This window comes from Cyprinodon variegatus, unplaced genomic scaffold (genome assembly GCF_000732505.1).
Source record: "Cyprinodon variegatus isolate N-32 unplaced genomic scaffold, C_variegatus-1.0 Scaffold1488, whole genome shotgun sequence".
Taxonomy (NCBI): Eukaryota; Metazoa; Chordata; class Actinopteri; order Cyprinodontiformes; family Cyprinodontidae; genus Cyprinodon; species Cyprinodon variegatus.
Window position 1 is genome coordinate 36,824 of NW_015151941.1, and position 27,535 is coordinate 64,358.

Below are 27,535 nucleotides of genomic sequence, written 5' to 3' on the forward strand. Positions count from 1 at the left end.
GGAGTCTTTCAAGACGGATTTGTTGTGTGACTGAAAACTCAGATCTCGTGACAATCCAGCTTGCAGCACAAGGTTACTTTTAGATGGCAACTGTATTTTTGGATAGATAATGTACCTTATTTGTTAACTCTAAGAGAGCTTCCCCATTGCTTTGGTGGTGGTCGATGACCTTAACTAGATAAAGGAACACTTCGCTTCTCAGAAACCATTTTAGTTTGCTTCAACCCCCAAACTACAACCTTTTTAAAGCAGGTGGTTAATTTACAGCTTACTGACTTTGAGCATCCTACACTTATTTTGGTTCATCTAAGTCTAATTATTTCAGAATGCTGGCTAAAAAACATTTGATCAGAATTCATGATTAAGCACCAACTTTATTTATATTGCTAATAACTCAGACCGTTTTTATTCCTGTGTGTTAATTTGCACCCGGAACACAATCAGTCGTTCAACTTCTTTACAATTCCAGAAAGACAATGTTAAAACAAGTAATCCACATTTAATCACTGTGGCTATCTCACATGCTTGCATCAATAGGTCCTTTGGCTCTATACCTCTCCTCTGCACTGTGAGAGCTCAGTTGACCATGAGATTAAACGGCACCTTGGATGACTCACTCTTGTTCTTTCCATTCGATTGTTGGATGCTGTGTTTGATCCTTAATTAGTGGGTGATTCAAAGAGCTTGTTTATGTGTCCTCTAATATTTTAGTTCTATGACACACAACTTATGAAAGCAGAGGGAATGTGATTTTATGCCTCAATGAGAAGCAACTGCCTTATAGACCAGTGTGAAGAACAATTTCGTCACACGTTAAGCCATGATTAGAGTCGATGAGTCTTAATCGAGCAGCCATATAAGCTTAATACCCTGTGTGATACTATGTGATAATCCTCTGTGCTCTTGTTCCACATACAGTAGTTAAACACAAGGCTTTGATTTACTGAGACAGGTGTTTGCCCTTATAGTACATCTAAGGATTACACAGCATGGAGCAGGTTTTTTGGTATATTTTAGATCAAGTAGAGTATAATAAAAGTATTTCATTAATGTGCACCCTTAGACTAATACTCTATTTAAGCCTTTATTTTATGCCAAAGAACTGGCTCCCACAATCTACACTAAGGGCCCAGCTTTTGGACAGCTCTTTAAGCAGCTGGATTGTTTCTGCTTTTTCATTTTAACTTATGACTCAGGATTTAATTAATTGGCCTTAATCTGAAAAGATGATTTTTATCGACCAAGTATTGGTCTAGTTTAGGTCTGTGGTTGAAAGGGGGTTTTACACCACAACACATATTATGCCAAAGACGTGCTACATGTCCTGCCTATCATCTGCTTTATCAACCCTACCATATTTATTCAATACTTCAGTCCTGCATGTGAAATCTATTTTTCATTAACTTTTTTAACAGTTTGATTTCCACTTGAAGTAAATTCAGTGAAGAAAATATTTGTTTGACCTTACTTTAAAAGACGCAATGCTTGAATGAAGGAATCTGTAATTTATTCAGTAGGAAGTTTTAAACATAAACCTCTAATTTCCATAATAGAATCAGCCTGTTGAGATGCGACTCCCTTTAATCAGATCTTTTTAAAGATTTTTTTTTTAATCTTGTGCAAGAGATTCCTTCCAGCAACTTACTTAAAGTGCTGATAGAAAAAAGTAGAGCCTGTACCTTTAAGATTTATTCTTCAAGAGCTAAACAAAGAAGAAAACCAGATACATTTAGTACCAGTTTAAGGGTTTTTGGAGGATTATTTTTTTTTTTTTTTTGCACATATTTCAAATATTTATTGACATAAGAGATAAAGATGTTAAGCTCAAAGCCTTTTCTTGTAATATGATGAAATAAATTGATCATCCTGAAGGAATACAGATGGATAAAATTTCTGTTTGATGCGTTTTATTACTTTTAGGCTCAGATGGCTGTTAGGTTTACATTTGATGACCCCGCTGACCAGCCATAGCTTTGCTTCAGAGTAAGCCAATTATCCCAGGGCTAATCCTGTTCTAACCTGCTCAGTGCATAGCAGTGAAGGACAAGCAAACCCCCTCCTGCCGCTAATCTTCCTGGGAATCCTGGATTACATGCGGCACTAACAGTGAATCCTCTAAACATACTAGTACAAGCAGCTTTCTATTTGCAGTGCCTTTTAATTTGGTTTGTAATCTCTGTTACGGACCAAGAACTGAAAGGGTTCTGAGTCAGAGGTTGTGAAGACAGTGGTAACAGAGGGAAATCTTTTTTTAATTATGAACACTAAATGAAGCCAGATTCAGGTTTCATTGACAGCAGAAGTGTGTGGTTTCATACTAATAGTTACACATTTGTTCAAAAGAACACAACAGATTTAATTCTGTGCATTTCAAAGTCCCAGAACTTCCAGACAGTTCTTGATTAAAGCTACAGAGGGCACTATCGCTTCAGTCTGTCTGGCATTGAATACCAGTGTTTCATGTTGATCACGATTTAAATTGACAGCTATTTTTCCAACAAAAAGTTCATCCATGACGTAACAATAAATATAACATTTAAATTGGAGTTTCAGCAAATAAAATAAAAAGCTCAACTCTGCTTCAAATCAAACAGCTTTCACTCTGCAACTCTTCAAAATACAGCCTGTTCTGGCCTGAACCCCTATCCTTTAAAACTAACTTTGGTCAGTTGAAGTTAAAACATCGCCTGGCTTTCATTGGTTCTGCTAGATCGGTGAGGCAAATCAAATGCAGACATTCATGAGCTAACACAGAGACATTTAAAAACCAGGGAAGAAAGAATTTGTTCACTTCCAGCGTTGAGCTGGGGACCTGTGTCAGCTTAAGAGCTGTCAGAGCAACATAAACTCAACAGTTCTTTTTCCTCAGCCCGAAAGGAAAATTGTAGACAACTTCCTCGGCTTTATTAAATTAAAAGAAAAAAAAAAGACATGGAAGCATTTGTTGATTCTGCATGGGTGAACAACAACCTCAGAATATTCTCCAGATCAGAATCCATTCATGAAAGCGATCAGTGTGTACGCCCAAACATGAAGGGTAACCAGGCCCTTCTTCTGACAGGGTTATAATGAATCTCTTCTCCATCTGTCAGGATTCTCTCCAAATTCATCAGTAAACATTTTCCTACATTAATAACTGTCAGGATTTTGGTGGAGGCGACAAATGACACAAAGGTCAGAATGTTTCTGCCATGTGAGGCTGAATAAAGCTTGAAGCTAAAATGCAAACTCTCTGGAAGAGACGCACTCTTTTCTTAGGGTGCCACACTATTTTCTATTCAAAAATTCTATAACTTTCATGAATAATCATTTTTTCCCCAGTTTTCAGTACATTTTGGATGCTAAGAACCCAAAGCATGGACATTTTTGGATCTTGTAGCGTCCGAATGTTTCTTTGATAGTAACATTCAGAGTTCTGTTTTTAATAGCATCAAAAACAGCTTCAACTGAGAATCTAGAATATCAACTGGCTTATCCAATCTGCTGAATGGTAATTTAATTGCTCACCTTTGATATTTCTACTAGGTGCACGTTTTCACGTAAAAAGTTGTTTTAACTGTTTTTTGTTAAAACGCACCACAAATCAGGGCCAGTTTGAGAACAGAGTTTAAAACCTGATCCAAATGGTTAAAAACAAAAACAAAAAGATGTGAAAGCAAGTTTTTTTTCCCCTTTTTTTAAATGAGTTTGTATTAAGATTGAACACTCAAATACAAGGTCAGGGATTTCTGACAAAAACTAGATGCTGTGCAGCAAATCAAAAAGCATCATTGAAATTAGCTTAGAAAATTAGATTTAGCTTTTAACCTTTGACGGATCTGTCTGCCTACTGGTCACCAGGAGAGCTTTTTTTATTTCCATTTCGTCTATTATTACATTTCAGTATATATATATATAAAAAAAAGACAATCAAAAAACAATAACCGAGGATATTGCATTTAAAAATGAAGCTATGTTGTTCTATTTTGAAAAACATTTTTATTAGTTTAATTTACAGATACTTCTGAAAACAAAAACTGAACACAGGATCATCACGATGTCATAAATACAATCTATTGTTCAGCCAAAACTGCCTCAATATTAAAGTTGATGTAGCGCTAATGGAGAACAGTCCAAACCTCTCAGAAGCTGGGATGAGGAGGGGGCAGCTCAACCCAACCTGGGACTGTTTAACAGCTAAACATCTACAGCATGGTTTACTTTAGTTTCTAATTTATTTAGAGCTATTGTCTGTTCAAAATTAAATAATCACATAAAAAAAAAAAATCTAAGAAAGGGAGAAAAGAAAACACTTAAGGATGAACATCTGGTCAAATCGCCGTTATTATTGAGCTGCCGAGTTGCTCCGACTTTACAGAGGAAAAAGGAAACGTGTGAAACCAGATATCTATGACATGGTGATCTGCATGGACTCCAGCATCTCCTCCACGGCCTTTATGGAGCATTTGTTGTCCTTGTTCCCACGACCAGCCAGCTGCATGACAGTAGAGAAAGGAGAGGAGGCAAAAAAAACTAATTAATTATCTCTTTATTTTGTTTAAAGAATTCACATTGAGATATACTAGAGATACACTGACAGACTCATTCACTGACTGAGTGAAAACATCCGATTTCCGGTTTGATAACCAGACAGCTCAAAGCTGAAACAATCAGCAACTAGAGTGATTCAAGTTGGCAAACAGGAAGGGCAATCGCCTCCGATTAAAATAAATTATGTTCAAATGTTGTATAAGTGCCATTTTTATTTGAGGAAAGCTTGAAGTCAGGACTCCAATATTAGTCATCTTCCACGGCCCCCGGTAGAGGAGAACACAAAACCCTCACTCTCATGTCTGAGCCCGTCCAGACTGCTTCACAAGAAGAGCCGCAGATCATGACCACAAACGTGTACAAGATAACTCGAGCGTACAAACAAAGGCACACAATCTTTCTACCCAATTTAGCTCTGCAGCAGGAGAGGCAACACGTCCAGAGAAAGACGACTTCCTGAACTGCAGGCATAGGGCCAGAAATGGAACGATTGTCTGATCAAACCTCCAAGCAGACAGAAAAAATGCCTCTTTATTCGAGTCCTTCCTATTAAAGCGAGGATGGAGTTAGAGCTGCTGTGATCAATATATCAATGCCTTTAGTGGAACAGCTTTTCCTCCTGACTGTTGCCTGTGGGGAAGGTCCCACAGCTGCAGTCAGCAGCTCTATCTGACATACACGACAAACAGGGCATCAGAATCACCGCTGAATAAATATGTCCAAAAAGATCTTCAAGTCTGAAACGTTCTAAAACACAGCTGTTCTCCCAGTCAGTAAGAATATAGAGGGCTTTGGATGCTTATTGGAAACCATAGCAATCGTATCTTTCCTCCCCTTATCCTCAGCGGGTTGTGGGGGCAGCAGACTTCCAGACTTACTTCTGCTCACACACCTCCTCCAGGTATGCTGAGGGACCAAGGCCAACCTGAGAGATGTGTCCTGGGTCGTCCATTGGGCGTCCTCCTGGTGGCATGGCCCTGGAACACCTCCTGAGGTGTCCAGGGGGGTATCTGACCTCGGCTGACTCTCTAGATGTGGAGAAGCAGCTCTACTGCAAGCCTCTCCCCGATGACTGAGCTCCTCACCCTCTCTCTAACCCCAAAATCCCACATCCACCGCAAGCGCCCCGCTGCTCGAAGCAAAGCCAACAGCCTCCGCTTTTCCTCCCCTCCTGCTCCGCTCTGACTTATTTGGGCTTGAGGAGAGTATGCGCTATATTAATATTAAATTCATAGGAACAAAACATGTGGTAATGAACGCTTAATTATGACATATTAAAAAAATCCCCATCAGCATTCAGCATATGTGCAGTTTCTTCCCAAATAATAAGAATAAGAAGTTTGTTTTGAAGTGAAATGTGATCTTGGAAGTTGTTGTGACTGGATTTGATTAAACTTTTAAGCCTCTCGGTATAAAATAAATATTTTGATGGACATCGGAAATCTGCTTCCTGGTATTTTGAAGTACCAATAGTTTGCATCCAATCATTTAATGAAAGGGTCTTAGTTTTTGGGAATATATAAAATTCTGCTCTATTTTGTAGTTATCAATCCAACGTTACTATGTTTTAATTTGACAAACCGGATAAAATCGATGTTCTTCTTCCTGTTTGGTGTGATTGAAATTGCGGATATTGAGCTGGCTGGAAAGGAGCAAAAATTAGCTCTATTTTGACGGTGAAGGATGGAGAACTGTGAACTGTGACGTATGGAGAAGTAGCGGTGGATGTGGAACAGTTCTCATTGATTAACATGACAGACAAGTGCTCTGCATGATGTACGTGAGCGGGGCGGGGCAGAGCGGAGGGCTGACAGAGGATGTGGAATCTGGGGGTATAGGAGAGCCCAGCCACTCTGTGCAGAAAGCTCAATTCAGCCGCTTGCATCCAGGGCCTCTATTTTTCTGCCATGATCCAGAGTTCATGACCATATTTGAGGGTAGGCACGCAGATCTACAAATTAACAAGGTTTGTCTTTTCGCTCAGCTCTCTCTTCACAAAAACAGCCCGGCGCATTGTCCGCATTTCACCATCAGTCCATCCATCTCTCACTCTATTCTTATCTTGCTCCTGAAAAGGACACCAAGAACTTCAACTCCTCCACTTGAGACAAAAGCTCTCAAGTGGAGACCTGAAGGGGACAATTCACCTTTTTCCAGTCCAGACTATGGCCTCGGACATAGAGGAGCCAATTCTGGCTGCTTCAATCTCGGCTTTAGCTAAGGAGACCAAACTAAAGGGATAAAAGCAAACTGCTTTAAAAGCTGAACACAGTCTGACAATCTTTCTGCAGTTTTTTCCTCTAAGCTGTTCAAGAAAACATTAAAATCTACTGCTATTAAAAATGCATCAACCTGTGTTGATGTGCAGACTTTCAGCAGTTTACTGCATCCAGTTTTCATTTCATTTATTGTGTAGCATGTATTCTTTTCTATATTTACCAAGTTTAAACCTCAGTCTTGCTCCCTTAGACCCATGGAAAAAAAAAAAGATATACATACAACACAGATACATAGCGTTCCTTAAGTCTCCATGACAACTTGTAAGTAAAGCATGGACTTTGGGTTTGGGGTTCCATGTTTTGACTAAGTGAGTTTTATTTTTGCTTGTTAATATTACAGGCTCCATTTGATGTATTTCTGCGACACCTTGTGCATCATAACCCATTTCAGGTCATTATTTGTGACACATGCAAGAGATTGCTGTAAAATCTAAATGAAATACTTTTGGTTTTGTTGAAGTAGGCGAGTCGTTTTAATTTATCTTTTAACAAACAACAAAGAGATCCAAAACACAATTACAATCCAATCAACATCAAACAGGCTAAGGTCAACTTTTTCTCTGCATGGAGGAGTTTTATCTTCCAGATAATCACACAGATGTAGATTTGGGAAACATTGTTGTGACTCACTAGGGTCTCTGATGGCCTTACCCATTTACTGTGGGTTCATGACTCATTCTTTGCTTATTATCACCGATGCTTTAGTTTTTAGTGGTTACCCTCTGTGGATCATGGAGCATCTGCATGCTTTAGAACATTAGAATCACCAAACCTTTGCTAAAGCAGTTTTAAGTGGTTATTCTTGAGTTGGTCATGTGAAAAAGGACAATAACGTGCTTTAATGTCAATAATGCGTGACAAAGAATTAAGCTGCTGCATTCTGCTTGGCATTTAAGCTCTAATTCGTTTCTCCAAATGTAACACCAAACAGTTTTCAGAAATATAAACCTTTTCACACTTAGATGTTTTCCTCCATCAGTTCCATCAATTACCAAAACATGAATTATATTTTACAGCACAGAAACCACCTGTTTGTATACTGCAGCTGTGGATTTATAGTTTATTTGGGTTAATCTTAAGGGACCAGGTTTGGGTTCGGCTGTGCTCAGTCACCATGATCATTCTCCAAAATATATTTCGCATTCTAACAGTCTGGGTAAAAATGCTCAATTTGAACTCTGGGTTAAACCCTTTAATTCTCTTATTCATAGACCTGTTACCTGCTGCATCATGTCATTCTTACGGCTTCAAAGTCAAGAGTGATCCTGTGAAGATGGTGAAATTCACAAGCTGCACACTGCAGGTAAGCTGGCTGGGAACACTTTCCTCCCAAATATTTGTGTTAAAATAGCCCTGAACTAAAAACATGAACCAAAGAATCAGAAAATGCCCAGTAAATAACAAACCCATGAACTCAAAGTGCTCCAACTTCACTCAACCCACTCTCCAATAAATCCAAAACAATACACCTTATTTGAATAGCTGCAGTGTAGGAAAACCATGCTTGTTCCTTTTTTCACTAAAAAGCGCTTCTTTTATTGAGTTGACACGTTTATTCATCCCACCTTTGGCACTGCTGAAGAGTCCACAAACAGGAAGTAGCTGTAACCTAAACCTAGCCCATACTGTTATTTCCATGCTAAAACTTTTTCCTTTCCTTTTTGCCAAACGGACTTAGACAGGGCAGCTGGCGAAGGTATAAAATTGGCTATGTAATTTCCAAAGTGACTCATTCTTCTAGATTTATTGCGTGTGCATGTGAGTGTGTGCGTGTGTAAGAGAGATGGTGGAGCTGCAATGATCAGTGTTTTTAATTGCTTTGCTGCCTAATGCACCATTAGTCCAGGCCTCATAGTCAATTATCTCCTCAGCCTGAGGTGAGACCACCACATTAACTCCTGCCCTCCTCCTCAACAGAAGGAGCCGACCAGACAACTTCAGATCTATTTAGAGCATCTGATAATAGAGTCGTGAGCCAGTGCTTCGTGACAGAGGAGCTAATCAGGGAATTTGTTTGGAGAGTTGGGGCAGGAGGCCAACCTATGTAGTGTGTCTTTGACCCTCCCTCCCCCCTACCCAACACACACCTATAACCCAGCATCCCCATGTCTCTTACATGTCAGCCAGCCCCACCGATCTAATTACATTTCTTTTCGAATCTGCCTCAATCAGCGTGACCTCCCGCCGACATCTGCAGCTACCTGACCCCCCACCCACCCACTGAGGTATGACAATCACCAGGTACTGAAGGGTAATAAAACTGGATGACTGACACGAACAACACTTTTAAGAGGCAATCAATCAGCCCCTGTGGGCCCACAGCTGTGTGACGGAGGCCTACATCTCTGCTACCTGAGAAAAGCTCCACATGCATTAAAATGGAGGAAGAACAGAAACATTATTATTATTTAAAGTGCTCCACATGTGGGGGGACAGGTTAACCTACATGCTCGCTGCAAGACATGATTACATATAACAGATGCAAAAAATGAAATGTTCCAAAAATAAGAAAATTAAAAACAATCCACTGGACTTTGTTTCCAAGTTTGAAGATGTTTCAATTGTTTTAATTGCTTCAATTGTTTTTAAAATTCAAGTTTTTTGATAAAGTTTCGATTGTTGGTAATTTTCTTTTTTTTGGAATGACCATAACCTGGATGACTGAGAATCTCCACCTGTGAAAATCAAATGTTTAACTAGTGGAGGAAAATACGAGATCTCCCAGAAAATATATCTACTGGATGTGTTTCGGTGGCGCAGTGGTTAACACAAACAAACAATAAAAAATAATATATTACATATATATCATGCCACTTAAACGTTTATCCCCATTTTGGCCTTACTAGAACTTCAAAGTATTTGATTGGCATGGGCGGTTCTAGAGAGGGGCCGACAGGGGCGAGGGCCCCTGCATAACTGGTCCTGGCCCCTGTAGTGAAGCCATAAGACTAAATAAAAATGTATGTGCTGGCACAGAAACCGTAAATCATATGGTCCATTGGACAAGTTTTAAAACATTTTTTAGTTTTATTTCCACAATGGTGGAAAAATTAAGCCGTTGCCCTTTTAGCTTAAGTCTTACTAAGGGGGAACTAAGGTTCATGGCTTTGATCATGATGTTTTATTTGAGGTTTCCAGAGGTGCAAATGGATTTTTGGTTATTAAACAACGAATCATTGCCTGGTTTTTGCTCTGATTCTTTTGTTTGTTGGGCCAATGAAAAAACACTGGCTCCACTGGTAAATTTGGTCTAGAACGACCAACATTTATTGGAAATGTATTGAAAAAATAGATGAAGGAAAATAATGCATGATTCTCAAACTGTTTTTTTCCCCATTTTTTTTATATTTATATTTGATGTAAAGTTCTGAAAAGTGTGGGATGTATTTAGATTTTGGACATCGATGCCGATACAGATTATTGTGCCATCATTCTAACTGATCCTTAATATGCACTATTTTCAGCTGATTCTTAAAGCAATGCTCTCTTTCTTTCATTTATATGGTCAAAATAAACATAAAAATAACATTAAGTGATACACAAAAAAAAATAGCATAAAAAAAATTAACAAAGAAATAAAAGAAAACATGACAAATTAATGACACAAAAGCAAATTAAGGGGGGCTGCAATGCTACACTTTGCCTGATCTCAAGGCATGGCTGCTTCATGCAACAATGTACTGTAATCAGCCAAAAATATGGGCCGGCTGATGTATTGGTTTATCTATTACTCTAAAATATAACACTGTTGCTGTGATGTTAAACTTTATAATCTGCTAGATGAAATGCATTTCCCTCAGTCACTGAGCCCCTTAATGAGTTGTTTTAAAACGTATTGCTTTACTCTGTTAATGTTTTTATCTAAATGTTTATAGTGCTTAGGATCATTTTTGTTAATAATAAACACAGTTGGACACATACAGGGCTGTTTAGTTCCAAACAGCCAGCATCACTGATCCCAGATGTGCTCCATATCTGTGGGTAAAGCCCCCGCCCCCCCCAAACACACAAGACAGAAAAGAAAATATTTAAGCAGGGAAACATATGCTACCCTACTGGTTATGCTACTGACCAGCTCCTCTCAACACTCTCAGATCGGGTCCTTTTTCAAGGAGATTTGGATTCTTTCCTCAAATTTTTCCACAACAAGGCTTTTCTTTTTGTTCCTGATCAGTTAGTCAATCTGAAGTCTCCGCTCAGTACTTTAGTATAAGCCATCGAGATCCATTTATATGGTCAGAAATAAAATAGGATAATAAAATAAAACACTGCTTCTAAAAGTTGATTACTTTATCGTTGGTTTTTAACATCAATTGACTCAACATAAAAAGCTCCACTCTATAATACCCTCACATCCTGCTGCTGCTCTTTTTATGTAGCAAAGTTTTAGTGGTATCCTAAAATCAGCCTCTTTGTTTCGATAATGCTTTAAAAACCCAGATAAAAACCTTCATGGAAAATCATTCTCTAGCTTTAAATGATGTGGGAATAATCAGCTGGTTTTTCGGCCATGATCTGCAGCTCTGAGCGAATGAAGACAGAGCAGAAACATAAAAATACAGGAAGCTCCTGTTTTCTGTCAGAGTCATTTCAAGTGGTGTAAAAGCTTTTTATCATAACTGGAGAACTCAGATTTGCTTAACATAATTATATCCTTTTAGAACAGTTTTGCAAGTTATACAGGAAATGCTTAGGGTATGTTAATCATTGAAAAATCATGTAGTAGCAAACACTTATAATATCTGTAATATTTCAAGTCTTTAATGACCAGTTCTGATTCACTTTTTGACCTCATCTGTGAAACAGCAAAGCTCACTTTCAGTAAATCACTACTAACTCAATACAACCATGTTTTTGATCTTAATCTATGAACTAATAAACTTTCCTGTTATGATCATCTGTGTACCATATTCTGAGTTTATCAGTGTGACAAATCTGCGTTTGAGCTGCGTTCAGTCATCTTAACCACAGCTGGTGCATCACTACTAAAGGCGAAAAGCTTGTCCAGAGGTCTAGGATCTGGTTTAATCACAATATCTGACCAGATCATAGTCAGGATCATTAGATAGCCAAAAAAAAAAACAATCAGATAGACTGTATACAAGGTTTTTTATAATTTTTTGTTGAGTTCAGATTAAGGCTATGTTAGAAGCTCGTCTCTGAATTTAATTGCATTAACTACATTACATTAACTTTAACTTGATTTAAAAACGGTAAATGTCCAGACCTGAGCATGTGAACGGAGAGGAGCGCTGCGCAATTCCCGCTCAGGAGGATGTTCGGTCATTCGCTCCGTCGCTTAAAGTTGCGCCAGGACGCTCCGCTGAAATTCCTCTCTGCGCTCACCTTAATTTTCCTGCCGCTCTGGTGAAATCGCTCCACACTCACTTATATTTTTAGGAGAAGACATTTTTCCTTCATCTAATTATGCCAGGGGCGTGGGATGCATGGCGTTAGATTTAATTATCTGACCGATACATGTGTATCGTCTTATTTAACTGGCTGATTGCACCGTTTCCCAGCTGTGAAAGTAACACCTCACTCCATTCATGTTGCCCTGCATCATTTCCTATTTTATTATTAATTTATTTTACTGGACTATATAAAAAAAAAAAAAAAAAAAAAAAAAAAGGTAATTTTGCATCCCAATGCAAATGATATAATAGCATATAACGCATGTATGCCATCCTTTTTCATAAACAGGCTCTTACCACAAAGATCACTTTATGTAAACCCACTGAGTATTGTTAAGTTTAGTCAACGTGTGTTTTTATGATATCTTATCCCACATTTTAATCATGCTTAAATCAAATAAATGTTATTTTACAAATTTTATATTGACGTGTGAGCGCGTCGGAGTGAACTGGAGCGGAGCAAAATCCTCGCTCCGGCCTTTGAACTGAAAACCGCTCTGCTCCACGCACCACTCCGCTGACATGCTCTGGTCCAGAGTGAAATCTACAAAGGCTGGTATAATAGTGAGAGCCATGAAAGCAAACTACGTTTTCAGGCAAGCAGTTTAGATTTTGTGTGCATCCACAACATCCAGACACTTGAAATAAAACGGGTTCTTGTTGTGTGGAGACTGAAGAGTCATGTGGAAAGCAGTTTTCTCCTGTAGCAGATATGTCAACCGAAAACAAAAAAGTAAGAAAGGTAATGTCCAGGTAAGATACTAACCTTATAGGCTCTATTAATCTGAGCAGCGGCCCAAGCGGCATATTTAATATTGTCCTTCTTCACCTTGGCGCTGACTTTAGGACTGGCAGCAATGTGACTGGCAGACTGAAAGAAAAACAGACAACATGAAGAAGAAGTGAAGGAGAGAACAGGGGAAGAAGTGTTCCTGTATCAAAACTTGGTGAAGCGGCAATAAAAACGTAATTGAGATGAATGTGCAACCACGCTTACCATGCACCACTCTACTAGTCATTGTGGCAGAATAAAGAGAAAAAACAGACCTTGGCCTGATGACACAGGGGAAATCATTTACAGGGAGGAAAAAGTGAGCACTTTAATGCTTCATACGTAAATTGTCACTTAACAGGGCCTAATTTCTCCAACACCATTGATTCTCAGTGATGAAAGGACCTTGTATGCTTGAAAAAAAAAAAAAAGAAAAAAATGCAGTGAGAGGAGTGCCTTGTGAATCACAGTCTGTTCCTGCCCCGACAGTTCCCCTCTGAACCACAAATCCCATGTCTTTCCCATGTTCCTGCCATCATCTCCACACAGCAAACCCCAGCAGACTTACCCAGCCTGCACTTCAAAGCTCTCTCTTATAGTGCTGAAATTTTATCTACATACCAATCAACCTGGTCCTCTTTAAAAAAAAAAATACTTTTGTTTTGTTTTTTGTTTTTTAAGCATGAATTTTTGTTGTTTCTATGTTTCAACTCCAGTCAAACCTCAGTTTGGATGATGTCAACCCTGAAAGGCTATCCCTGAATAACAGCGGACACCATTATGGAGGGGAATCCCCGTGCATGTGTTGTCAGTAAGTGAACCACAGCCCAACTGTGGTCAGTGCTACCAAGTCCACTGTCACACTGACTCACAGGGTTTGGGATGGAGAAAGTTTTCTGTCCTTTCACTGAACTGCCTGCACCTGTCAAATGTTGCAGCTTGCAAAACAAAAATCTTAAACCAGATCCCAGATAAAGCTAAAAAGTCCCACTTCAGATATGAATATTTAATAAGTGATGCACAAAGAAATCGACTGATGTCAGAATGCACCGACTTTACCCTTGAGCAGCTACGATGAGGTGGGTTTGACTCTTAAAATCCATTTTAGGTTTTAATTAATTAAGACAACTTATTTAAGTACTAACAATCTGTTCCAATAACCAGGGCAGCAACGACTTATTATAAATGCATAATCATCACAATAAGGCAATATTACCCAATCTCTTTATCTACATCCAAGTTGTTTCACTTCCGATAAATAAGACGTCAGCCAGCAACTCATTTTCTATCAAAACCTTCTTGATGCTGAAATAAAGATTTTTTTCCTGGTAGCCGAATAGATTAATTATACTATGGGGTCTGTGTTTGTTAAGAACCAAAGAAAGGTAAACACTTCACTGCAATATTAACCATTTAATCTCTTTCCCCCATTTTGCAGCCCTGTTTATAACACTTAATTCTGGAAGCTGTCACTGAGTGAAGACCGTCTTTACACATGTCAATTTGAGGCTCTTAATCTAAATGGTTTTCGATTAAATCTGCTCACTATTTGCTACAAAAGATTCGGTAGAAAAGGCTTTCAACGAGGATGAGGAAAAAGGCGAGTTTTCCTAAAGTGTATATGTGAGGTCTAACACGGATGTTGGATGACAAAGTGTAGCTAGCAGTCTCTACATTAGTACCAATTAAGGTCCGTTTGGAGGCTGGGGCCAAGCTCTGTATTTATTAAGCATATTGGAGTACCAATACAATTTACGGAATTTACTCCTGCTTTCAAATGTGAGAATTGATCAACTTTCTCAAGTCTAAAAATCCCTCCAACTTATTCAGCATTTAAGAGACCTCTGATGTGTCTTAGGTGGGTTAGAGGTGCCAAAAGAGGATTGCATGGAGGGGAGAGAGACGTCCACCAACGTTCAGCGAGCAAAAGACGCTTCGGCTTTGACAACACACAGCTGATCAGAAGGGATCCAAGAAAAGAAAATGTAAAAAAAAATCCACTGGACTAGGTGGATTTGGACCAAGTTTGGAGACGTTTTGATTCCCATCCAGGAAGCTTTTTTTAATTCAAAATATCAGGAACAGCGTTGAATTCAAGGTTTTATAGAGTCTGCAATGCCCCATAATTGGCTAACGAAAGAAGCCAAACTACCCCATTCCAAAGGGGTGAACCCTTTGTCCGTTAAAATTTTGCATGTTTTCAAAACAAAAACAAGGTTTTGTCGGGCTACTGTTTAAAACCCTGAACTCAACGCTATTCCTTACATTTGGAATTGAAAAAGCTTCCTGGATGGGAGGCGAAACATATTCCAACTCGGAAACAAAGTCCAGTGGATTGTTTTTTAAATTTCGTTTTTTGGAATGACTATGACCTGGATGACTGAAAATCTTCACCATTATCAGACGGTATTGTTTTGATGCAGCAGGTAGAATTTATAATGTGGACTTAAGGTACATAATCTCACAAGTAACCACATGCAGCAGATCTTCATGCTGGAATTATTAAAAGCCATTATAATGCTCCAACACGAAATTGAACATGGACAGTATTTCCATTAGTTTCTAACAAAATAACATCTGATAACGTCATTTAGGATAAAAATAACCAGTGACCATGCGTCACTTAAACAAAGCCACAAAATTATCCCGTAATCATGGCCGTGTTAGAAATTCATGGAAAAAAACATGAATAACTGAATGCTAGCTGGTGCTAATTCATCAACTTGCAGCATGTTTTCCATAAACTCCTCTAAGCCCATTTTGAGATTTTTAAATAGTCCTGTATGTGACTGATAGAACTTCTCCAATCAACGCTCATAAAGGAGTCTAATAATTAAAAATTAATAGACGCGTCTGTTAACCCGCTGTGTTAATGGCAAAAAAAAAAAAAAATTTTTTTGTAATCTTTTGGCAAAAAGAATTCTCATAAGAGAATAACTTTTTTTGGTGACATCGAGAGACTTTTTTTTTCTTTGGATGGTTTCCATTGGTTTACCAGACTTTATTGCAAAATTTAGGCTGTGTTATACTGGAGATAACACTGGGCCATCACAGCCATCAATAAACAGTTCCAGCTTTGGTCAATTCAATGGACTAGAAGTGACATAAGCTAAAATTCCATTTACGGCACCAGGTACCATCGTAACCCGCTGTGAGTATTACACTAAAGATGTTGCCTTTCACTTTGCTAAGTGAGACACTTGATAAGCAACTTTTAAGTTGAACTTATAACTGATTATTTTTGCTCATAAGTCGACTCTTAAGAGTGATCTTGGGACTAATTCTAAGAAGTTTAATAAATACGCACCAAGCTCTATAAACCATGTCTTTATGGATTCTGCTGTGGGGACTGGTATGGAACCGTCCAAAATGTCTAAGTTTCATCACTGCAACTACCACCTAACTCCTTAAAAAAAAGAAATAAATAGCCAAACTGCTGAACTTCCTACTTGACAGTGCAGTTGAGCAGCAGGGTTGCAGTTGTTTGGGGTGATGCTTATACCAAACAACATCCTGGGTGTGTAAACCTACCAGCGCTCTGCTCATCCGCTTCCAGTGTAATTGTGGGTTTTCTCTTGGAACTGCAGCTTCCTCCCAGTCAGCAAACATGACCGTGAGGTTAATGGGTTACTTGAAATCTTGCGTGGATACGAGTATCCGTGTTGCTGTGATAGGCAGATGATCCCTCTTGGGTGTATCCCACCTACTGCCGCACCTACTGCTGAAAATCAGCACCAGCCCAGTCCCAATGCTGTACGGTTATGGACAACTGATCGATGGATGCACATACAGTTAGGTAAGTGCTTTTCTCCTGGCAAAGGCCAAACCCAAACTCGTCCATTTGATAGCTAAAAAAAGAGGAACGATCTTTCACTGTAGACAAGATGGCGGCCTCAGAGTCCAGTGGCAGAGTGCTTTAGATGCTTTGTAATAGACTATGATGTCAGGCTTGGATATAGCAGCTCCCCTTAGAGAAAAACTTTCCTGTATGGTCTCTACCCACTGTGCTGGAGCTCATCTGAAATCTTTGAAGCCTCTAGCTCTTGACTAAGCAGAAATAGGTTTCCAAATACTATGCTCCTTTTCATCAAATGATCCTACTCTTTTCAGATAGCCATGGTGGCTGATTTGGTTTTAATCCATAGCTCCACTTTGCTATATTTTCACAATAGGTTGACTGAAATAATAAAAAATGAATTTTATTGATCTCACATTGGAGAAATTTACCTCTGCATTTAAACCATCCCCTTGGGGAGTGGTTGGCTGCCATTGTGAGGCACCCGGGAAGCAGGGTAGAGTTAAGGGTCTTGCTCAGAGACCCAGAGTGGCAGTCTGTGGGACTCAAACTCAGAACCTCAGGATTCCAAGCTCTATTCCCTAACCAATTGGCCGCCACTCCCCTAACTCAATATTTAGGAGCAAGAAAATTTCAGGATGAGACTGATTGGACAGGTGGCATCCAATGATGGTACCACACAGAGCACTGGAGGACGACCTGTTTCATGACAAATGTTTGTAGAAATACTTTACATTTCTAACAAATTATCCAATAAGGCCCATAAGTCCTGTATAAAGCAATGACTGCTGCATTACTGTGCATCATTACACTGACTCGCTTGCTTATCTGTCCTTCTCCTCATAGACTTACTGCTACCACCTCTGTGAGGCTTCACAAGGTATGAGCCTCTATGTGGTGACTGGACTTCATGAGAAATCCCAGAGCAGAGAGGTGAAAAACCACTAGAGCTTTGTGTGAGACACACACTTCCCTCAGCACCTTACATTCCCAGCACTGCTTTGTTTGTGTTTTTATGTCATGTCTCCCTTACATGCATTTCCCTGGCAATAGCTGACAATGTCCTGTTTAAACAAACCTGCAGAGGGATGGCAGCAATCAAATCAGCACCTGACTGGACAATTTGCCTCTGACAAAATACCTGCTGGGGTTGGACTGTTGTTGCTGATATTTCTGTTTTACACTGTCAGTACTTTTATGTAAATAGAACATTGCATTGGTCAAATAAAGCCCTGCAAAGTAGGAGACTTTTCCAATGCCGGGGTTCGTTCTCTGAGTCAGCAGTGAGCTGACCTGTCTGAGAGCCCCTTTTGTTTCCCCCCACAAAAACACACAGAAGGTCTTACTTAACTCTCACTGTGGCCAACCCTAACCTTGACAAACCGCAGGGTTACAAAAATGGTTCTGCAGTTCCTTTTCCCCCCCTTTTTTTTTCTTTTCTCATGTTGCTTTATTCTTTAAAGTAAGGCAGTACTCACCATATAGAGACCAAACAAGGCCCTCATGTTCCGGTTGTTTAACCTCAGTGCCTGGGCAAAATACTTTCTGGCAAGCTCCAGGTTTTCCATCCCCCCTTGTGTATACTTCACCTGTGAGAGACAACACATTGCATTGCCAAAAGAGGAACTCAAGCAATGACAGCATGACATCCTAACAACCAGTACATGGATACCTTGAGTAAATATCTTATTTTATAATTCTACTGTATATTCCCTGTGACATTCATTGGTCCCACCCTTTAACCAAGGCAGCATTCAGATTTAACTTTCTGTGAAAGGGTCAGTTAAAGACTTTGAATTTAAGTTAGTTTGAGAAAGTTATAAGCAGTGGATATCTCAGTTGCAGTAACTATTTTAGTGTTTTTAATTAGTAGATATCCAGATTAATTTGATTGAAGCTTACTACAAGTCTGAGAGAAGCCATGACCAAGGTAGATTTAAAGATGCCTTGGGGGGACACAGACATCCTCCCCCAATTATACTAGTTTTTAAGTATAGACTAGTTCTGGCTTTTTGCTCTAGATGTTTCTGTGTTTAGAAAAATAACCTCACAGGAAAGTAGACAATTTTCACCAATAAAATTCCTGAGCAAAACGCACAAAAAGTAGGTTTAAAGCATATCTGGCAAGAGTAACATAAAAGAAAATGGAGGAAAAAAAATGTCTAATTTAAAGGTATATTGGAGAATTTTCGTGAATTTTTTAAAAGACCCTCCCCTCCACTTTCCTATTTCTAATTTCCAACTACAATTTCTTTTTATTCTTATGTAAGCTTAAACAGAACCTTACAAACAAAAGCAATGTGTCTGTTTAACAATGAACTCACCTCAGCGTACTGCTCGCAGTACAAGTGATTGTGAGGATTGGTCATCATCAGCTCCTCCAGACAAAACGCAGCTTTTCCATAGCTGTGGGAATGACAAAGCAGGCGGTAAGTTAATGGATACAGCTCAGGATGAGTCATCCCTTAGTTCACTCAGCATCTTAAAATTCACCAGCAAGTTTAGAGATTTAAACCTTTTCCATCCATCTACCGGGCTGCTCTACTCTTCCTTGATGACATTGACTCTGGATCCTTTTTAATGTATATGCCCGTTTAGTGTTTAAACCTCTTTTAAAAGCACACCGCAGACTTTGTGACCTAAAGAGTTGACGCATAAAGGCTGATTTATACTTCGAAACTAGGTTGTCTGCGTAGGTGTCGCAGCGAACTGAAAGACGTCCCTGCCCCCTCCGCAGACACTCTGCTGCACCTCTCCCAAATTGTAGGTGACCGCAGACAGTGCCACAGACAGAAGGTGGGCTTGTTTTGTTTTTAAGACTGCAATTGCGGTCCGTTGTCGGACAAACTTGCCCCTACTTCCTCACCGTCATGGCCGCATCTAGACCCACAGCGTATATAGCGAAGACCACGCTCAAAACTGAGCATAAAATGTCTGCGTCAAGCTTACTGCGACAAGTATGTGAATAGTTTCACCTGAAATTAATGACAATAGTATTTTTAATGGTTATTGAGTCGAATATGTCGTGTATAATCTTTAGTTTATTGAAAGTTTGTCCCTGTACAAATATCAGAGCACAGATTACAATATCTCTGCATTGTGGGGACCATAATTATGATATTTGGTAGGGATGCACGATATAATCGGCCCCCTATCGGTATCGGACTTAAAACTGAATATCGGACATTTCCCCACCGATATTTGATCAGCTTCTGAGATTCTAAAGTCTAAAAAAAAAAAAATACTACTTCTCTTCCTCAAAAACTTCTTTTTTTACAGACTTATACATTAAAATATCACAATATCTTCATATGCTGATACATTGCCATTTAAAAACACCATATCAATCTCTTTTACTAATGAAATATTGCTATATGTCACCGTTATGCTACTAAATCCCCCGAAAATTCATGAAATTTTGCCATATTTTAATATGTTGATATATTGACGCGGTATCGATCTATTTTACTAACAAAATCTCACAAGAATTTGCAAAATATCACGAGAGTTTGTAACAAACGATGAAATTTCACGAGATTTTGAAAGTAAAATAGATCGATACCGCGTTTTTAAAAATCAATTTGATATCAGCATATGAAAATATATTTGAGTATATTATTTTTCAAAGTGTCAGAAATGGAAAACAAAACTGCTATTTTCAATGACTACTAATTTTTGTCCAGCTTTAACATCAGTATCGATATCGGTTATCGGCTACATGAGTTTTAAAATATCGGCATATCGGATATCGGCCAAAATCCCAATATCGTGCATCCCTAATATTTGTGATGACGGTACTGCTGATGAAGCTGCTCGAATGTTATTAGCACCTGGAACAGTAGTGAGAAGTTCAGCATCCATTCTTTGCCTAAAGAGAGTGTATGGGTGGTGAAAGAAGAGGAAGGTTGGACCTCTTCCAGCCTCCTTATTTTCAAAGACCTCAAAGGACCCAGTCCAGATAGACCGGGTCCTTGGAGGATGCAGCCTCTGAAATCGAACACAACGTCTCCCACATGAACCCTCTTCTGGTCCGGTGAGAAATAGTTGACTGCTAACAGGTTGGCTTGAAGTTATTATTGGAGAGGTTCCTGATTCCATTTGATAGTTGTCAGCAGGTCAATGCTTGTACAAAACCATGAATTGTAAACAGTCAATAAAGCCGAAAATGCATCCCTAAGGATAGCATTACACGATGAACTAAAGGCATATACTCCAGTGCAGCAAACAAAATACAAGAAAGCAGAAATTACAATGTAGCACCAAAAAGAAAAAGACAACACAGCTTTTCTATGCATGCATTTAAAAAGAAATTAAGTCCAATTTCAACACATTCAACAATATTCTCCCCCCACCAACTTCCTTTTTTCATAAGCTGCCTAAGAGAACTTCAAAGAACATTTCACAAACATATCTTCTATCAAATACCTTCCAGCATTTTCGAAGAACAAGGCAAAAGCTGGGAAGTGAAGAGAACCGTGACTCAAATGTTCAATGCGAGAACATGGAGAACTTATCAGCCTACTTAACATCTTCCATTGTAACCAGTTGAAAGATTAGCAGTGCAGCCAGGAGGGGAACGTTGGGACACAGAGAGAAATAAACATTGGGAAGGAGTTGAGTGGAAGGGGAGATCAGAGGGCTTGAAGGGTTGAGGGGCTGCTTACAATTACCACTTCCTTTCCATAAAGACTTTCAGATGTGCTTGTGTAGAGGCCGTGGCTTGCATCACAGCTCACCCCGTCAGCCATCAAGCAGAGTCTTGTACCACATCCAGAACCCTAACCCCCTGTACTCCTCCTCTAAGCCATCTAAACTCTAACATTACCAAACTGCTCCCTAAATGAGGTCCCTAAACTAACTCCTAACCAGGCTTCTTAAGCAGGGTTGTAGCCGCTATGCAAGACTACAGAAATTTTATTGTTTGCTTTGGAGGTTAGCAAAACCACCAGCAGTTGCTTTCCTCTCTAACACCACACTCCGGCTGCAGAGAAGACAGAAATTGATTTAGACTCGGAAAAGTATGTCTGAGTAAAAATTGTTACTATTTAAAATTCAATTTTGGGTTACCAGTTAAATATTTTAGGTCGAATTCAAACCAGCACCAGAATGATGGAGAGCTTTGGAGCAATTACTGCCGATAACCGAATCCCCAGTCACAACATCGCTGGAATAATGATTGTTTAACAGCTTGGAAATTATTATTTAGATACCAAGAGTTGGTGCTTCTCTTACAGCAACAAAGCAGACACACATCGCTTTGGTTATTATTAGCTCCCAGGGTGTTGCACACAGAGGGTATGATAGTTTATTTCTCAAGCACGATTGAAAAATAACCTGTGTTTTCTCTGGCTGGGAGAAGGGAGGAGGAGCAACACCTTCTCCTGGGAATCTCACAGCAAGAGTTCTCCAGCTTTACCCCTCTGGAAAACCCTGGTGATAACGCCCGGCTGCCCGGAAGAGGAGGAGGAGGGGAAACAGGGAGTTTGTAACCCAAAATAAAGAAAAGAATGAAAAGAAATTGACACGCCTGTAGATAAGGGGCTGTGGGAGTGAATGGTGTGATATTAGAAGTGTTGGGATTAGCCGGGAGATAATAGTCTCACCCTTGGATTTCCTCTGGCTACTACAGCCATGAAGCCTCCCAGACAAAAGCAGCAAATATCCAATAAGTAGCCGTCCGACTGTGCAACACATTCCTCTTGCCGCTACCTTCGTACCAGAGCAACCGCAGAGACAAGAGTCTACACAAACGGGCTTTAAAAAGGACATATTAACAGCTGCAGCCGCTGCTTCGCTGACCTCTGAACCTTAAAAGGCTCTCAGATACAACAAAACTGACACCAATAATTTCATGTTTTTGTAGCTATGCTTTTGTTGATCCGGAAATTCATCTCAACCACTTGCATATATTCATCAGTAGGAGGTCAGGGAGTGTGAAGAGGCTTAAGACTGAAATCCTATCAGACTACTCTTATGTGACAAACAGGGACAAGACTCTATTCAGACCTTTGGCTGAGTTATGCATCTTAGTCTCCTCTATTGTGGTCATCCAAAAGCGCTCAAGAGATCTAATCACATCTAATGTTTAGGTGACATGTTCATTTTGTTGAAAGAACCATATAACGGCTTCACACAGACGTAGACTCCCACAGTGCCTTAGAAAAATATTCTAACTGCTTCAGCTTTTACACTTTTTGTCGCATAACTACAAAACTCCAATAAATGCTATGTGACGAATAAAAGAAACTTGTCAAGGAGAAAGAAAAGAATTCCGCCTGGTTTTCACAATAAAAGCAGATAGGTGTGGTGTCATTCTTTAAGAGCTGCAAGTCTATTAAAGGACTTCTGTGCCAAATTTTCACCGTTAGTCTGAAAGCCTCACCTTTTCTATTCTAAATACCTAAACCCAACAAGATCAGATAAAAGGTGCCTGTGACGATCCATTTAAGTATTCCTTCAGAAATTGCAATGGTGTCCTGGAATAATCGAGGCATTATAACATAAATGTTATTTTTGTTAGCTTTGGCTATAGGGGCTATTGGTATTCTACTGGGAAGTAAACCTCATTCAAACTATAAAGTATTCTAGAGCCTCTAACAGATTTTATTTTAGCTATTACCTCTACTTCCATCCATCTGCTATTTTATCAACTCAAACCAACCGCCTAGTCTGTCCTAAAGGAAAGCATCCCCACCGCATTATGATGTTCACGTTAGTTTTTATGACAGACAAGCCCATTAAAATACACTGCAGTTGGAGGGTGTAAAGTAACTAAATGTGCAACTTCTTTAGTAAAACTGGGCCATGAAGTCACATCTGCTCACCTGAATGAATGCTTGAATGAGGTAGACCTGAACCTTTTTTAATCTTAGAAGCTTAGAGACATTCTGTAAGTTTTTACAAAAAAAAAAAAATGTAATATAACCGTTCTATTTGACTCTTTATGACTAAAACATTGTTTGATGAACAGACGGACACATCAGTACGTCACGCCGATACATCTATAAGCCTGTAGACTATTTTCTTAAATTTACTTCTGGGTGTAAATTCTGTCTGTGACGTCAAGCGTGTTCATGTTAAATAGATCTGACCTAGCCAACAAGCCAACAAGCTTTCACAAGTGCAAAGCAACGAAATCCACTCCCTGCATTTAACCCATCATCTTGGGCAGCAGTTGGCTGCCATTTTGCGGGGCCTGGGGAGCAGGGTGGGGTTAAAGGTCTTTGTTCAGGGACCCAAAGTGGCAGTCTGCGGGAGTGAGTTTCGTACTCACAACCTGAGTATTCCAAGCTCTATGCCCTAACCACTAGGCCGCCACTCCCCCTAATTTTATGGATTTTATGGATACTGTGAAGCGACTGGGATCCAGCTCAACTCAGACACACATGGCTACTCCGTGTAAAGTGAAAAAAAGTAAAAAAAAAATAAAAAAAAAAATAAAATTGTTAAGTATGAGTGCAAGCTACAAAAAAAAGAGTAGAAGAATGCTGCAGTTTTGTGTTTTGACCACAGGTGGTAGTATCATTAGAAAACTCTGTAAAGCCTCTTTAAGCCGGGCACGCACTGTAAGGTTTTTATAATTGTTGCACGCAGCTACAGCTCACACTGTAGGATGAAACTGCAGGGATTGGTCGTACAATGCGAGTTCACAGCTCACGATTTATGTCCTCACCCAATGCGGCTCAACGCTCTGATGCGATCTACCTGCTCACACTGTACGTCTAAAAACCATGTCTGCCTCAGCTTCGCAGCGAGATGGAGCTACTTGGACTCGTCTGTCCAGAGGCCAAACAAGTAAAGAGGAATATGAAGCTCACTAGAGTGAAACACGCTGCCATTTGTGCAATTTGGTGCTGAAAGCCCTAAAAAGAAAAGGCGACAGCGTATTTGGACAAAGACATGGCTGAGCAAACGTGGCTACTACAGTCTGTCAATTTCACAGAAAGAACTCCATTTCAACCATACCCCCCGCCATGCTTCTGTGTTTTCGTCTGTACACCACACGACGGACCATCAGGCTGAAAGTCAGCCTGATTGAAAAATTCTCGCACGACTGAAAAGTCGGAAAAGAAAAAAAAAAAAGAAAAATCGTACAGTGTATGATCAGCTTTAATTAATCAAATCGAATATGGCTTTATTAATAACTTTTTCTTATGCTAAACTACATGTTATTTTTAAAGCTTGTTAACAGTTGTATTTTACAAGATTATTAAACATTAATACCTAAAAGCATAAATTCTTTTAAGCCCCAAAAATATATACTTACTCATGTTCATTAATGTAGAGCTCTGATAACTCGTGCCACGCTTCTTGATCACCAACGAACCTGCAAACAGAAAACACAATTACATTACCTCTTTTCTAACATAGTGAACTTATTCTACTTACCAAATGTAATTATGCTAATACCAACCAAACTGCAATAATCAAAGTGGGGATTTGCCGTCTTTATTGATAGCAGATTCCTTTCTTAATAAAAGCTAATGGAGATGAAGAGGAAGGATGGCTGAACACTCACTGCTCCAGATACTCATTGAGTTCCCTTATGGCTTCAGTGCTCTTCCCCTGGGCTCTCAGTATAGAAATCTTGCGCTTCCTCACTGCCTATAGAGGAGAGAGTAAACAGGATTAACGTATCTGTTTAAGTGTTGCTGTGAGCTTCAGAGTTACATCTCGTAGTGCAAGTAAAGGCATCTCTTAAACCTAAACTTTGAGATTAGATTTCCTGGAAGACGAGGCTTCTTAGCAGCAGTCAAAAACAGAGAATTTAAAGAGATATATTTTTTTAACACAATTAATGTGAGAGCAGGGTGAATATTCATCTATGGAAGCCCTAATTGGAAAAGGTTTAGTGCCAATGTCCAGCAGGAGATGGGTACACAGTATCAGTCATTGTTTGGTAGCTGAAATGAGCTCAGTGGCTGAGATATAGTGGTGACTCATCCTCTTACCAAGTGGGGAAAATGGCACACTCCCCCAAACCCCAACGCCCGTCTTCCTGCCGGCGCAGCACGCTTCTCCAGCTGCACAGGCCCGACTCGCATCAGCTGAAAATGCTTTCCACTTCGTTTTGAAGCTGAACTGACCTTAAGGTGGATTACAGTCTCATCAATCTGCATTAGGAAGAATTACTCCTACTGCTCTGACTTTTCCAAGTAGTTGCCTCTTCCCTATCCAGCTTCTCCCTCGTCTGCTTCTTTCGATACTAAAAAAGCTTAACAGGAGGTTGCTGCTCCATTAGCCCTGCCTTGCCCTGCCACAACCCTATTTTATTTATGGACTGGCACTTGATTGAGTGGGGCTTCCTCTCCCTTAGTAATAACTGAAACCATTGGGGGGAGCGTGTATGAGTCATGTCTAGGGGGTTGTAAATTTGGGCCTCGTCTGACACTGCCATCAAACAAAATCCACTTATCCATCAATATGGGATAGAGACCTGCTGAGAGACTGCAACCTCATCTGACAGGCAATATTTTAGCCTCCAAAAGAAAGAACAGGACACAAGGGAAGAAGAACATCTTCATCAAACAAAAACGGCCTTCCAAACTATGAGCCAAGGATTTGATTTCAAGTTTCAAAGTGACATGTTTGTCATGCCATGAATCTCATTCCAGTCATGTGTGGATAAACCTCAGCAGTCATGTGACGTTAGTCGTGATTGAAGAAATGCCATGAATGTAGTGAAATGTAACATTAGTATCAGCTGTGGTTTCACTCATTGTTAAAATACTAATCTGCCATTTTCTTGTGGGCAAATGCTGTGGTCAAAATCCTCTTTCAAAAAAGGTAAAACAAAGAGACAAAAATTTGGCCGGCGCACTGATGTGGGCATTGGAGAGTTGTGAGCTGTGGAAGCTCTCAGACACTGAAATTTTTTTGGAAAAGCTGCTTGGCAGAAAAAAAAAAAATCCTAAGCAATTTTTGTTGATTCAACAATTTTGGTTAATGTGCACCACATCTATTCCACAGTCTGTAATTACGACAGCTCTCTTTCCAATCTCTGCTTCACATGCTGGGATGTCTTGCAAGCCTTCCTAGTAGCTGCCAGTTTTCCGCCATTTTTTCAGACCCATCTCCGGCAAAACCTTGTGCTATGTGGCGAACACTACAAAGGAGGAGACCGTCCCCATCCCAAGACAGGTGGCCCGAATTACCTCATTCCTTCTTCACACCAAACACCATCAATATCAATGCTGGGGAAAAACTACGGTGGGAAAAAAAGGTTGAAAGTTAACATCCCAGGCCCAGTGTGCATATTTGTGCGTTTTGTTCCATTCATTGCAGATGTTACTGATAGCTTAAGCCTAAAAGGGTGGCAGGCTTAAAGCGTGCAACGTTCAGGAAATGGACCGTTCCCTTTCCGAGGGAGTCCCTGCAGTATTTAGGTGCGGTGCCATGGGAGTCACTAAAATGACTTCTCCCACTGTCAAATCACTGGATGGATGCAGAGCTGCATTATACCACGTTTACTGCAGAAAGTTTTTTTGTGGTCCCAAAAAAAAAAAAAAAAAGACAGAATAAAAAACATTAGTATGGGTTTGTTCTTTATAATGGCATAAATAAAGAACATGAAAAACGGTCAGGGGTGAAAAAGTAAAGATCAAAACCCTCCGTTTGAATTAAAAACTCCAATTTAGTGCACTCTAAAAGAATAATCAAGCAGAGTTATAGGATGGAACCATGTAAAACAACTAGACATTATCAGGGATGAATATTTAACCAGACATTTTCTTACATCCTTTAA

At 39.7% G+C, this 27,535-nt stretch overlaps 1 protein-coding gene across 1 annotated transcript in view; it reads right to left on the reverse strand.

The window, feature by feature from the left end:
- Positions 1–3,968: 3,968 nt before the first annotated feature.
- emc2 (ER membrane protein complex subunit 2) overlaps positions 3,969–27,535 on the reverse strand; it is a 38,961-nt gene continuing 15,394 nt past the window's right edge. The window contains exons 6-11 of the mRNA XM_015403384.1: positions 25,310–25,395; positions 25,058–25,117; positions 19,116–19,197; positions 18,270–18,380; positions 12,990–13,094; positions 3,969–4,474 (exon numbers count right to left, since the gene is read on the reverse strand). Of these exons, the coding sequence (XP_015258870.1) occupies positions 4,388–4,474; positions 12,990–13,094; positions 18,270–18,380; positions 19,116–19,197; positions 25,058–25,117; positions 25,310–25,395 (531 nt within the window). The 3' untranslated portion in view covers positions 3,969–4,387. The remainder of the gene's footprint in view (positions 4,475–12,989; positions 13,095–18,269; positions 18,381–19,115; positions 19,198–25,057; positions 25,118–25,309; positions 25,396–27,535) is intronic.